The sequence below is a fragment of the Otolemur garnettii genome, unplaced genomic scaffold, assembly GCF_000181295.1.
Source record: "Otolemur garnettii isolate 467f Iridium unplaced genomic scaffold, OtoGar3 scaffold00091, whole genome shotgun sequence".
NCBI lineage: Eukaryota > Metazoa > Chordata > Mammalia > Primates > Galagidae > Otolemur > Otolemur garnettii.
Genome location: NW_003852486.1, coordinates 2712210 through 2725063, shown reverse-complemented (window position 1 = coordinate 2725063; position 12854 = coordinate 2712210). Strand labels below are relative to the sequence as shown.

General features: G+C 47.6%; 1 protein-coding gene across 2 annotated transcripts; it reads right to left on the bottom strand.

Annotated features, from left to right (window-relative positions):
- Positions 1-315: 315 nt before the first annotated feature.
- CD5L (CD5 molecule like) lies at positions 316-10096 on the bottom strand. Of its 2 annotated transcripts, none has more exons than XM_012808558.2 (6): positions 10002-10096; positions 7630-7656; positions 4377-4700; positions 2871-3203; positions 1996-2313; positions 316-913 (listed from the first exon to the last, which is right to left on the bottom strand). In XM_012808558.2, exons 1-6 carry the CDS (start codon positions 10027-10029, stop codon positions 909-911), a joined length of 1035 nt encoding a protein of 344 aa, XP_012664012.1. In that variant the 5' UTR covers positions 10030-10096; the 3' UTR covers positions 316-908. The 2 variants fall into 2 exon arrangements, with proteins under 2 accessions (XP_012664012.1, XP_023372265.1); XM_023516497.1 differs by having other exon boundaries at positions 2261-2313.
- Between the last annotated feature and the right edge of the window lie 2758 nt (positions 10097-12854).

Sequence of the window (12854 nt, the reverse complement as noted above, 5' to 3'; positions counted from 1 at the left end):
ACTGAGGTCAGCCGCAGAGTATATAGTTGTTGAGTTTTACAACTAAGTCTCGATCTCCTTAGCATCATTCTGTCTTGCCTCAGGCTTGCAGGCCCCAAAGTCTCAGCTGGTAAACTAAAAATGATATTTTCTAATTGCCATGAGACACAACTTCAGAACTCTCCAACCTCTTTCTGCCTCTTTCTTGACCCTTCCCCAAAACCAATGCATTTTTCCTCAGATAAAGTAAAGTGAATTTCTGAGATTCCTCTTGTCAAAGCCAACCATGTTGGCAAGTTGTGTATGATGGACAAAAAAGGTAATTCATTGGGGTGATCAGAGGAGGAAACACCTTTTATTAAGAGTCACAAAAAGTTCTAAGACTAAAGAACACTGCTTTGCTTCTGAAAAAAAAAAAGGTCCACCTTCTATAAGAAACAGCAGAATAAGGAAGTGTTATTATTGTGATTACCTGAAGCTTGAGGATGAGTCCCAAAAAACTCTTAAGTTCTCCCTCAAATTCCCCAAAATTGTCTACCCACATTCCCTTTCAAATATTCCATTATTTCTGTCCTTGTATGTTGTGTACAGACACAGATTGTCCCTGAACTTCTGGTCAAAGTGACAGGCCTGTTCTAGGCAGCCTTGGGAGCAGCAGGAAATGCTAAGACCAGTGCCAAGAGGTCAGCAGTGAGCACAGGGCAACTGGAAGCTCATCTTCCTCAGCAAGAAACAGCTCATATCTGAAGGTGGCGCTGAGGGTGTTTGGCCCTCTGAGCAAGGCATAAGACCAGGTTCTGACTTCTGAGAGCAGGAGGGGTGGTGACCAATCTGAGGCCTACTATGGGCACCAGGATGACCAGAACTCAGGAGAACAGGCTGGACCAGATAGAGCCATTGGAGCTCCAAGTTTCAAGAAGGCCAGGACACTATTCTGTAAAGAGAAGAGAAAAATGCAGTGAGGACAGAGATGGGCCAAAGAGGGGTTGGTTATTCCACACATGCTCCACAAGCTAAGGAAGAGGACTGGGGCCCCCAATAGGAAAGAGAACAGAGCTGTGCACACCCCACACTGATGTGAGCCAGGTCAGAGGCCTGGGCATTATTCCAAGGACATTTGACTAGCTCCCATGTGAGTCACAAGCAGCTTTTACACTTACTGACATGCCTTACCATCAGACAGTAACAAGTCTGTGAGGTTAATGGGACAAGTGTGTCTCCACTTTTCAGATGAAAACACTTAGGTTCAGAATTAAGTTCTAAGATTATACAGCTTCAAAGCAGCAGCAACAGGGCTCAAATCCTAGACTTCTGTTGCTGAAATCTGTTCTATTGTGGACATTGACTGCTCTCCACATGCCTCAGTCAGCTCTTAGCTCTACTGAGTTCCAGAGTTAGTTGCTTGACCGAGCAGCCTCACACTGACTACACTGGGGCTTCAGACTGTGACCCTCCTGAGGCGGCCCCCAGGGACTGCACTTTGGTTTCCTGCTGCAATTTGGGACAGGGCTTCTTTCTGCTGGCCCTGAAGAGATATGCAGTTCAGGGCTGAGATCCTGACCCTCTGATGAGACTCTTTCATGGACAATCTCAAAGGGTTTAAGGATAGGAGTCATCAAGGAGAATTACCCCTGGGTTGAGAGTAAAGACTGATCATTATAAACCTGCTCTATGATTTGAAAGCAATTTTTATGATTTTGGAAAGTTGTCTATTTTCTATAATTTTCACTTTCTTCATGTTTAATATAAGAATGTTGATCAAATAATTTTCAAAACTCCCCTTGTTCTCACATTCAATACTTGTTGGCTTTTAAATGGCATTCCTGGTGTCAGCCACTCCCCTGCCCCCAGGGAGAAGAAATCTCTTAGCATGCCTCAGTTCAACCCCTGCAAACACTCATTGGAGCAGGCCCCATGGTGCTGGGAGAGCTACCCTCATCCCCAGAGTCACCCACCATCCCTCCCCCTGCATCACCCTCCATGACAGCCTTCATGAACCCCATCTGTAGGCCTCACCTGAGCAGATCACAGCTACATCTTCCTTGTGGGTGCAGTCATGATACCCCCAAAACCTATGCTGGCAGTACTCCAAGGACTGCTCTTTCCCTGAGCAACGAACATCATCCAGCCAGATGCGGCCAACCCCAGGGCCATAGCTTTTCCTGTCTTTGGGTGATGGAGAGAGGGGCTTCCCACAGCCCAGCTGCTTGCACACCACTTGGTCCTCCCGTGCCCCCCAGCCGTCATCGCAGACGGAACCCCACACGCCCTTGTGCAGCACCTCTAGTCGCCCAGAGCACGGCTTGTCTCCTGCGAGTCTCAGATCAAAGGCATCTGCAGGATGGACAAGGACATGGGGGTTGAGAGAGGAAGGGATAGAAGAAAGAAGAGGTTCAGTCACATCTCACCAAATGTCACCTGCGCATGTGGACCTGCTCATGTGTGTGTGGGGTGTGTGTGTCATTAGAGCTCCTTCTGTCGGTCCCCATGTGGTTCCAGCCCCTCAGCTCCAGGCCTGCTTCTCTGACTAGGGACTTTTTTCTTCCAGTCTATTCTATAAATCCAATATATATCATTGACTTTGCAGTAGGTTTTAAAAATCAAAGAACTCAACAGATACATAGACTGGTATATCTGGTCCCTATTACACAGAAGTGAAGACAATACCAGTTCATTGTTAATATAGTACCTAACATTATTTAAATTTTTGTCATATACAAAGTCAAGTTTTATTATCTCTATTCTAAAAACAAAAGAATTGGTGATAAGCACAATTAAATAAGTTTGCAACGGTCCTTTGGTACATGAGGAGTTCCTTGTAAATTCTGTCTGGATGGGATTCTATGTAACTACATCTGTGAATGAGCCGAGTCCCAGACACACAGCGTTACCTTCACACTCAACCCAAACTTGGTCATCAAAGGTGCAGTTGCTCTTCCCCTGAGGCCTGGAAGGGCAGTCCTGAAGGCTGACTTCCTGTCCTGAGCAAGACATCTGGCTGGGCCAGATGGGTCTTTGGCCCTGGGCAGATTCTTCACAGTGTTTCTTGGTCAGCACGGCCCGCCCGCAGCCCAGCTGGCGGCACACCACCTTTGCGGCCTGGAGGTTCCAGCCCGTTAGGCACACTGCGTTCCACTCGTCCTGGTGCTTCAGCTCCACTCGCCCCTGGCATTGCCCAGGGCCATCAGCCAGCCTCACGTCCTCAAAAACTGGGCTTTCCAGGTCTGGGGAGAAAGAAAAGGGAAGTGTCTGCTCCCTGTTAGAACATAGGCTTCTCAGAAAGGGGCCCTGTGGCCACATCTTGGGCCTTGGTGTTCAGTATAATCCACACTCAATTGCCCAGCGTTGCCCAGCGGAGGCTTGCAGAAAGAATGCATGAGCGCATCAGCCCAGGAAACACCATTTCTCTGTTCCAGGTTGACTTGCAATCATTTCTGTAGCATTTTAATTTTTCAAATTATTTTCACTTTCAACTTCTCCTTTGCTGCTCACAAGATGCAGAGACATTGTGAAGATGTTTTTTAAAAGAACGAAGCACAGTAACATCCAAAATGTGCCCCAGCAACCAAAAACTCTGGCTCAGTGTTGGTGTTATCAGCCAGGTAGCCTAGATCAGTGCTCCCGACCACAGGAATGAGACTCCAGTATCGGGGCAAAAAGCAACGTTTCTGCCACTGGAGAGGCTGAGGCAAGAGAATTGCTTAAGCCCAGGAGTTGGAGGTTGCTGTGAGCTGTGTGATGCCATGGCACTCTACCAAGGGTGATAAAGTGAGACTCTGTCACTACAGAAAAAAAAAGCAACGTTTCTCAGGAACAAATTCCACGGGGAGACAAAGAAAGAGAAGACACAGACTAGTCCCTCAGTCAAATCACAGCCTAGTGGAGAGAAAGTACACACGCGAGGGAGAAATTGGTAGTACACAGATAGGAAAGACATGCAGGAAAGTAAATGGACGCAGAGTGGTGTGTCTATCAATCTGTCTGTCATCTCTCTGTATGTGTCTCCTGTCTACCGACTACACAGTAGACTCCTTGAAAACTGAAACTAAACAGAAAATGTACATATTCTGTGAGTTCATCTCTTCCCCCACAACTCCACCCCCAGCTCCAGATACAGGATACACACTCAACAACGTTTAGTGGTTTCTCCATCTCTGCGCGTGTGTAAATAACAGAAACAGGTTAGACTGAAAGAGAGAGAAGCATGAGGCCAACCACGTGGGAGTAACAATTCTAAATGAGGATGTTGTTCATCTCCAGGGCTCCTGACGGAGGAGGTCTGAGGAGTGAGGACTGGAGGCCGGTTAGCCCTGGTGTGAGTGTCTGTGGCCAGGAAGAGGAGTGACCCTGAGGGGTGCAGGCAGCTGCCAGGTGGTTGGTGAGTCGGGAATACTCACTCTCACACACGGCACCAGCGGCCTCATCAAGAGAACAGCCGAACACATCTTCGTCTTTCTTGCACTGAGCCAGGGTTTTTTCCGTCCCACTGCAGTCGACATTTTGAAGAAGGATTTTCTGGTCTTCTTTTGGTAATGGTTTATATAAATTACCACTGATGGCTCTCTTGGCCACACCACAGCCCAGCTCCTGGCACAGCACAGCCACGTCGTTCATGTCCCAGCCATCATCACACACCAGGCCCCAATGGCCCTGCTGTTCCACCTCCACCCGCCCCTCACAAGAGTGGGAACCTTTCACCAGCCGGACTCTGGGTGGGGGCCCTGCAAAGAGATGGGGTATTTAGCTGGAGATCCGGGATGAGTCCAGGGGTTGCTTGGGCACATACTCAGTCAATTTGGGACCCTCTGCCCCTGACAGAGGTGAGTGGGGTTGAGGGGCCAAGAAGGAGGGAGCAGGAGGGAAGACCAGGGAGAGGCTCTTGCCCCACCTCTGAGTTCTGATTCTGCTACACCCCCAACTGTACCCTCAAGAAACTTCACTTCTAGATGCCTAGACGTGACTTCTGAATTTTTCAGTATGAAGATTAAGGGAGAGATGCTAGTTAAAGATCCAACAGACTATTTGGACTCTCTGGTAGTCAGAGCCAAAAGGACCTACAGAGACCATGAAGCCCATCCAGTCCACTGCTTCGCAGATGAGGAGTATGGTCCTCGGGGATGTGGTGGTCCTGTGGTCACATGGTCCAGTAGTGGAAACCCCAGGCCAAAGCAGAAGGGTGAAGATGGTATCTGTTGTGTTTGTTCTTCTCCACAACCCTCTTTCTACAGCAGCCAGACTGAGGCAGGGTGTGTGCACACAACTTGAGCTGAACCACTCAGCTCTCTCTCTCACCATCAGTGACCCACCCTGACCCCTTCTATGACATCGTCCCTTATACAAATACCCAGTGGAGAAGAAATGCAGAGAGCAGAGAGCAGAGAAAGTCAGAACTGCAGAGTCTCAGAGCCATAGTATTTAATAGTTGGTCTAGAGAACTCTAGAGGTTGGCAGTAGGAGAGAGGATCTGGAGAGTCTCCAGATAAGTTCCAAGGAATCAAGGACTAGGTTCTGCTTCCTCATAGAACTCTAGGGGTAGAAAACATCAACAGAAATGCTAGTAGCAAGACACGCAGGCAGAGTAGAGAGGCCTGTGTGGGGAGACTAAGGAAGAGCTGAACAGGTGCTGAGCACATACTACCTTCCAGGTATTGTTTCAAGAACTCAGAGGACATTGATGAACAAAATAGATCACACTGTTGCCCTCGGGAGTTCCTGGGAAGTAGGCTTGGCCACCTGGCAAAGTCTCAGAGCAATAACACAGCAGGGACTGATCATGCCCTGCCTTTGTGGAATAGGTCAGTCAGTGGAGAGTGTTCTGGTGCACTGGGAAAGGCCACATTTGACAGGAAGCCTATTGGGGTATAAACAGCTTAATAGAAGCCAACATGGGCTACATGGGATGATCCAGATGCCTAGGTAGGTAACAGTGACTTTTCCCATTGCCTGCCTTGTCTCAATGCTGCCCAAATTTCCTGAAACTTGGAATCAAGCCAAGAGAAGTGGTTGAGTGAGAAAACTCTAAACGTTTATGTTTATTTCTTTTGTTCTTCTCCCTTAATTTTTGGGGAGAGCAATATAAACTTGAAGGCTAGAGATAGAAATTAAAATTTTAACCATAAAAAACTGAGAAAAGTTTCTGGCTGGGCCTAGTGCCTCACATCTGTAATCCCAGCTCTCTTGGAGGCTGAGGCAAGAGGATCCCTTGAGCTCAGGAGTTCAAGACCAGCCTGAGTAAGAGCGAGACCCCATCTGAACTAAAAATAGAAAAACTAGCCAAACATTATGGCAGGTGCCTGTAGTCCCTGCTACTCAGGAGGCTGAGGCAGGAGGACAGCTTGAGCCCAGAAGTTTGAGGTTGCTGTGAGCTAGGCTGATACCATGGCACTATAGCACCATTGGGCAGCAGAGCGAAACTCTATCAAAATATAGTAATACAAAAATCTTTCATTTTTGTACACCTGAGTTCAAAGCTTATATACCTGGTTATAAATATAATTCAAGGTCAATGACCTGGAAAACACTTTGGGTCACTGTATCTAAGATTAATTTGGGTTGGCATTATTGTGTAGCCTGGGGAATACTACCTATCAGGCTGAAGCACAGGATATTTTATTTCACTGTGGTTTCTAAAATTCTTAATTTTAATGAATTTGCATTTTCAGGTAAGTAGAACAGTTCTTAGGAAAGAAAAAAAATAAGCAAAAAAGGAAGTATATAAGAAATTCAGTCGGAGTAAAGACATAAAAGCAGAGAGAAGAGTGCAGGGGCTCACAGGGCAGCCCGTCCTAAGGTGTGGTTAGCCTCGTCTTTAGTCTTCGATGTCAGCAAAGGGCTTGAGAGAAGGGCCTGGGACAGAGCAATAACATCCTGGAGGACCGGGCTGCAGAGAGAGAGCAGCTGTCTACCTGTGTTGGCAGCAACACGCAGCCCTGTGGCCTAAGAAAAAAGACTAAGTAATCTAAACAGCAGCGTGCAGACCCGGAAGCAGTGCTCCTTAAGGAATCCACCTGTACCTGTCGGGGTGTAGGACCCTGAACACCAGTAGCAGGGCTGGCAACTATCCCCTCTGGTTAAGCCTCTGCAGCCAAAGTATAGACTGCGTTAAAGAAACTGACAAGCTGCCACCAAGGCGCTGGAGTTGGGGCCCTCATAGCCTCCCTCTCCCCCAACCCCTTGTCTGTGTGCACCCTCTCCTTGCGTGGACAGTTTGTGTGTTCCCCAAAGACTTTCTGAAGAGGTAGCCAGCGTCCTCTGCTGGTCAAGCCTTGTGCTGCACAGAAGCAGATGAATTTCTAATTCAAATAAGGTTGCGGTAAAGCCTGGATGTGCTGGGGCCCAGCAGAGCAAAGGAAAGTTCCTTTCTCAGAGAGGCCCACAAAGAGGTGAAGAGCCCCTGGACCTGAAATGTAGCCATCTTCTTGAATTCAGCCACAGGGGAGGAGTGTCCTGCCAGGATAAACAATGTTAAATGCCTCTAGGTTTTGGAGGTAGAAATCCACCCTCTCAAGACTGAGTGGGTGTGGGGAAACCAGAAATGAAGTTTACTGGCCTGTTTTGAACCAGAGTCTCTCTTCACGGTCCAGGAAGCTTCAAAATCTCCCCTCCCCTGAGTGAAAAGGCCTCCCTCTCAGAAATCCCCAAAAAACTTACCGAGGAGTCCAGGTCTGGTGCAAATAGCTAGAAAAGAAAGAAGATGAAGAGTGAGGCCACGAAGTCAGTTTCCAGGGCTTTGTTCAAAGAACACAACACCCTTGCCAGTCTTTGTGAGACAGGGTGGTAGATACAAAGACAACAGCATCAGTCACATTGGGACCTTCTTCTCCTGGGATGACCAGCCTTGAGGGACACAGACATTGGCTGGGAACCACAGTTACCAGTTTGACTACAGCTACCTGACCCGGCCTGTTTCCTTCACATGGGATGGTGGCCCAGCCTTAGGCAACAATCGATTTGCTTTTCTATTCTGGTGGATTAGAACAATGGGTTATCACTGCCTGAAGTAAATGTGTGGCTATGCAGCCTCTTGGCTCAGCAGAAAGCTTGGTGCTCTGGTGGAGGAAAGTGAAGCTGCCCGGGGGGCTGCAGCGAGTAGAGGAAGGGGGCAGGACCTGCCTAAGCAAAAGAAAGTTCCCTGGCATTGCATTTAGACCCGGCCAGCAAACTCTCTGTAAAGGGAGTAAATACGCTGGGCTTTGTGGGCCATATGGTCTCTGTTGCAATGCTCAACTGTCACCAAGTAGCATGAGAGCAGTCGTATGTATGCACACACATGAGCATGATGGTGTTCCAACAAATCTTGATTTATGGGCACTGAAATTTAAATTTCATACCATTTTCATGTTTTATAAAATACTATTTCTTTTGCTTTTCCCCACCATTTGAAAATGTAAAACTCACTCTCAGCTTTGCAGGCTATAGTTTTCCAACCCCTGGTTCAGAGCAGCAGCTCAGAAAGCAGCTCCATGAGTAGTTCCTGAGCACCAGATCCCAGACCCAATGTAAGTCTCAAGCACAGAAGCTTCTGCCCACAGCATCTCCAGGTGGGTGGACTCCTCTCCCTGGGGCTCCCTCCTGATGCTGCAGGGTTCTTAGCCCTTGACCTTCAATAGTCCCTGCATTTTCACCTATAGAACTCACCCACAATCTACCTTATAGGATTTTTCTGGAAGAGTGAGTATCTTTGGACTGCCAGCCTAGAGCTTTTCAGATGGATCCAAGTACCTCAGTGGCTTATCCTGCAATATTTTCTTCTCCTGGCTTCTAAACAACTTCTCATTAGCCCCATGCCCTTAATCTTCAGAATGTGACTACTGTCAGACTCACTGAGGCCTTATCTCACTGTCTAAAATCCAAGACTATGTCATGGATTTGACATTGTCATAAGTATGACATTGCATAACCCCACCCACAAAACTTATATACACATGAAGGAAAATGAGCATTCCGAGTCTGATACTCAGGTAAGAAAGTAACAGAACCAGTAAGGGACTTGGAAACTCTGCAGCAGGTGGACACCTGCAGGTGGCACAGACCAGGAAAGCTTCTTGAAGGAAGGGCAAGTGTAAGTGAGCCTGGAAGACCCCAAAGGATATTCATGAGGGGCAAGTTAGCTGTCAGGTACTATGGGGGATGCAGATGTTTCGGATAAGACCAGCCTCTGGGGTTGGACACATCAGTACCCCCTGAGAGCCCATCTGGGCTTTGGTGACACACTAGATCAGTGGTTCTCAACCTTCCTAATGCCACGAACCTTTGATACAGTCCAAAGGGGTCACGACCCACAGGTTGAGAACCCCTGCACTAGATCATCAAGGCAGTAGACATGCTTGTTGACTGATCAGGGCAGGGATCCTGCAGGCATTGTTATGGCCTGATACTGTTATATTATGAAAAGTCTCCTAACAAGCTTTTGAGAAACATAATATTATCTTCACTTCAGAGAAGAGAGAGCAAGGGTCCAGAGGAGTTTGGTAACATAAATTCAGGCAGCTAAGAAATCAGAGTCAGGGAAGAAACCCAGGTCTCTTTGTCTCTGAAATCTCTAGATTAACCTAGGCAATAAGAAACTGGGAAAAATTAGGGAAAGAGTGTTTGAAAGAAACACTTTTCAGAGGAAAACAGGCAATATGATCAATGAAAGGTGACTGTCTCACATTTCGACTTTCTTTCATGGCTCTACCTGCTGCCGGCACCCAGGGTGTATTCCTTTGTCTTTTCATAACTAGTACACTTAAGAAGATTTATATAAAGAGGGAAGCAGATTAAAGTGTCATAAATCTATCAGTGAATATATAGGGAAAGAGGAAAAATCTGATAATCTAAGTAGATTATAAATGGGGTATAGACAAAGTGGCTTTTGGGAGTTTAGAATAGCTGCCATATAGAAGGGAAGAAGAAAACCATTCTTGAAAGTGCCATCCTTGAATACCATCCTGAATCTCTGTCAAATAAACAGGGGGAGGATTCTAATCGAAGTTCCAGAAAACTCTGAAGTTTAAACCAACAGGAGCAGAGATACTCACCCAGGATCAAGGAGAATAGCAGAGCCATAAGCCAGGCCGCTGAAGGTGATGAGCTGAAATAAGGACCGAAGGAAGCCCCTGAGCAGCAATATTTAGTTTTGACTGCAAGTACCCTAATAGGAGGGAGAGAGGCAGGTCCTGAGTGTGTCAAAGTGTCATCAGATGACCAGAACCAATGGATTCGGGACACAGAACTGATAGGACTGAAGTCAGCATGTTCCAGAGGAAGGGAGGTGGCCAAAACTGCCCAGAAAATGCTACAAACAAAACTAAACTGAAGTAAACTAAAGCAAGCTGTCATGATCGGTTCTGCTGTAAGTCCAGCTCCAACCACCTCTGCTTCGGCCCCTTCTCTATGTAAGCAGGGGAAACAGCTCCCATGGGGAAAGACAGGTGCCAAAAATGTGGTCATCTCTCATTAGAATACCAGGCAACAATCAGCCTTTAAGTATGATCTCTGGGGTAAGTCAGCCAATTTTGTTTCCTTTACTCCAGAAGAAAGTGCCCAGAGAACACAGAGCCAGAAGCCATAGAATAAATAGTGTTGTCCTTGGAGGTGCATCTCATAGGCCATAGTCCAGAGTCAGAATGTCAATCTCTGTATGCTGGCCTAAAGTTACCACCTTCAAAGCAGCTTTCCCAGTGCTAAGCAGGGGGTCTGCACTTCCTCTACATGAACGGATGTATGCCCTTCTTTGGGAGCAGAGGGGAGGCAGGTCCCTATGGTTATGGAAATCATGTTCTCCAGACTCAGGTTGTCCTTAAGTCTAAGGTATGACAGACTTGAGGAGATTGAGGAGCAAGACCCTAGGTATTCCCAGGCCCCTCTGCCATGTTGTCTTATTAGCCATCGCTACATTCAGGAGCTACTCAACTCCAGAGTAACCAATAACTTCACATGCTCATACAGCCCCCGCTGTTGCAAACAGGGCAATTTTTCCTCTGCAATGAGACATCTTAGCTTCTTTGTAATATTCAGGGCACTCAGCACAAAGCTTGATTCATTGTAAGCATTCATCTTTAATCCCATGTTTATTTACTTATTATTCTATTCAATAAAAAAGCTTTTAGCACCCGCAATTACCATGTGGAGTGATGGGTGGAGGCAGAACGTGGCTGAAGAAGTGTAAGAAACTTCAGGAACATATGGAGAAAACAGTCACTGTACTTGAGACTAATCAGAGAAGCCTTCTCAGCAACGAGGACACTTGCGCAGGGGAGTAGGATGAGTAGAGGGGAGAATTGGAATGGAGACGGGCTGTGCTATGCAGACACACAGAACAGCTCTGTGGAACAGCACTTGAAGAACTTCAGGCGGTGTGGATGACTGGATCACAGCCTATTTGTGTCAAGATCAGGAGTCACTGGTGCTGAGACGTTATAGTCACTAGATGATGTGCCAATGGTAACCAGGTTGAGATAATGGACGGTCTGCTGCAAATGTGTTTGTAAATGCCACCTACTCACATCCGTCCCTCTCTGGATTCCAGAGTAATGCAGTAACAGACACAGTAAGAGAATTCAGAAAAGATTCAGCTTTCCTGCTGAGGAAGATGCATCACCTTGCAACTGGGACCAAAGTCCTACACATTTACCGCCACTCTCGAGGGCCAGGCATGCACAGCTGACTGCTGCACTGGACGAGAAAAGACATCACATTGCCCCAAGGTAGACACACCTGCCAGACAGCACAGGACTCATGATCCAGAAATATATTTCTTCCCCTCCTATATGGACAATCAAGTGAAAGAAGAGAGGAAAAAAAGGAAACCTCTTTTCCCCCAATGTAGTATTTTGTTAACAGAAGCAAGAGCATGAAGGAAGGAAAAGGAGGATTTTTCAGTCAAAACGGACATTATCCTTGTGTTCTGGCACTGCAGTGGGGGAGGGATTGGAATGCAGGATGACTGAATTGGCCAAGAAGACCCATTAGTGGTCCCCTGAGAGCAGAGGGGACTAGAGCGGTGGCAGAGGGCAGCACCTCATGGTCACGGTGCTGAGGGTGAGATGGGGAATGAGTTGCTTCACATGGGCAGGGGGCTGTTGGGGGCCGAGAGCATCTGGAAAGCAGTCAAGGTCTGGGGCAATCACTGAGAGGAAAAGGGATGCTGGGGAGTAAGAAATAAAATATCTAGTCTACAGCGTTGGGTTGAAAACCCCGCATTTGCACGTGGCGTCAGTGTGCCCGGTTGTGAACTTCAGCCTGCGGTCAGAGGGCGGGTGTGACAGGCTCGGGGGTGGGCGAGGCTTAGACAAGAGGGGAAATGGGCTGATACAAAGTGAAAAAAAGAAGTCAGTGCTGGGAAGGGTGAGCTGAATGAGGAAGGGCTGGGAAAAGGAAAGTGGTAGAAAGTTCAAGGTAAGGGAAGTTGTTTAAGGTTTCAGAGGAGGAGCAGTTCCGGGCCGTGACCCAGCACAAGCTGGGGCACTAGAAGACAGTGAAGGTGAAAGTTTCAGAAACTGAGGCGTTTAGGGAATTGGGAAGAGGTTATCAGAAGATTGCCCAGAAGAGCGAGGGGGATGGGAGCACAGGTTGGGGAAGCCCGAAGCTGTGTGGAGGTAGATAACTGCTGGGAGGACATCAATGTGTGACACACGTCAGAAGCTAGAAGGCAGCCTGTCATGAAGGGCGAGCTCTGTGTCCTGCTAGTGTGGCATCAAGGTGGAGCCCCTCTGACCAGCAACAGGATGTGTCAATTATTCGTGGGCTCCATGGGAGTGGGACATCACTTTTATACTTTAAGTGCTTGCCTGGAATGAACACATTGAACGACTGTGGTGTCAGGGAAGGGACATCACCGAGCTTTCAGACCCTCGGAAATGCGTCTCTTGGCTCTACTCCTGCCCACCTTC

Bases quoted from the DNA above. Each gene is read 5' to 3' on its own strand.
- CD5L (XM_012808558.2), bottom strand. From the start codon at position 10,029: ATGGCTCTGCTATTCTCCTTGATCCTGG. The intron at 4,701-7,629 runs GTAAGTTTTTTG...ATCTCTTTGCAG, and splicing joins CACCAGACCTGGACTCCTCG to GGCCCCCACCCAGAGTCCGG. The intron at 2,314-2,870 runs GTAACGCTGTGT...TCCATCCTGCAG, and splicing joins AGTTTGGGTTGAGTGTGAAG to ATGCCTTTGATCTGAGACTC.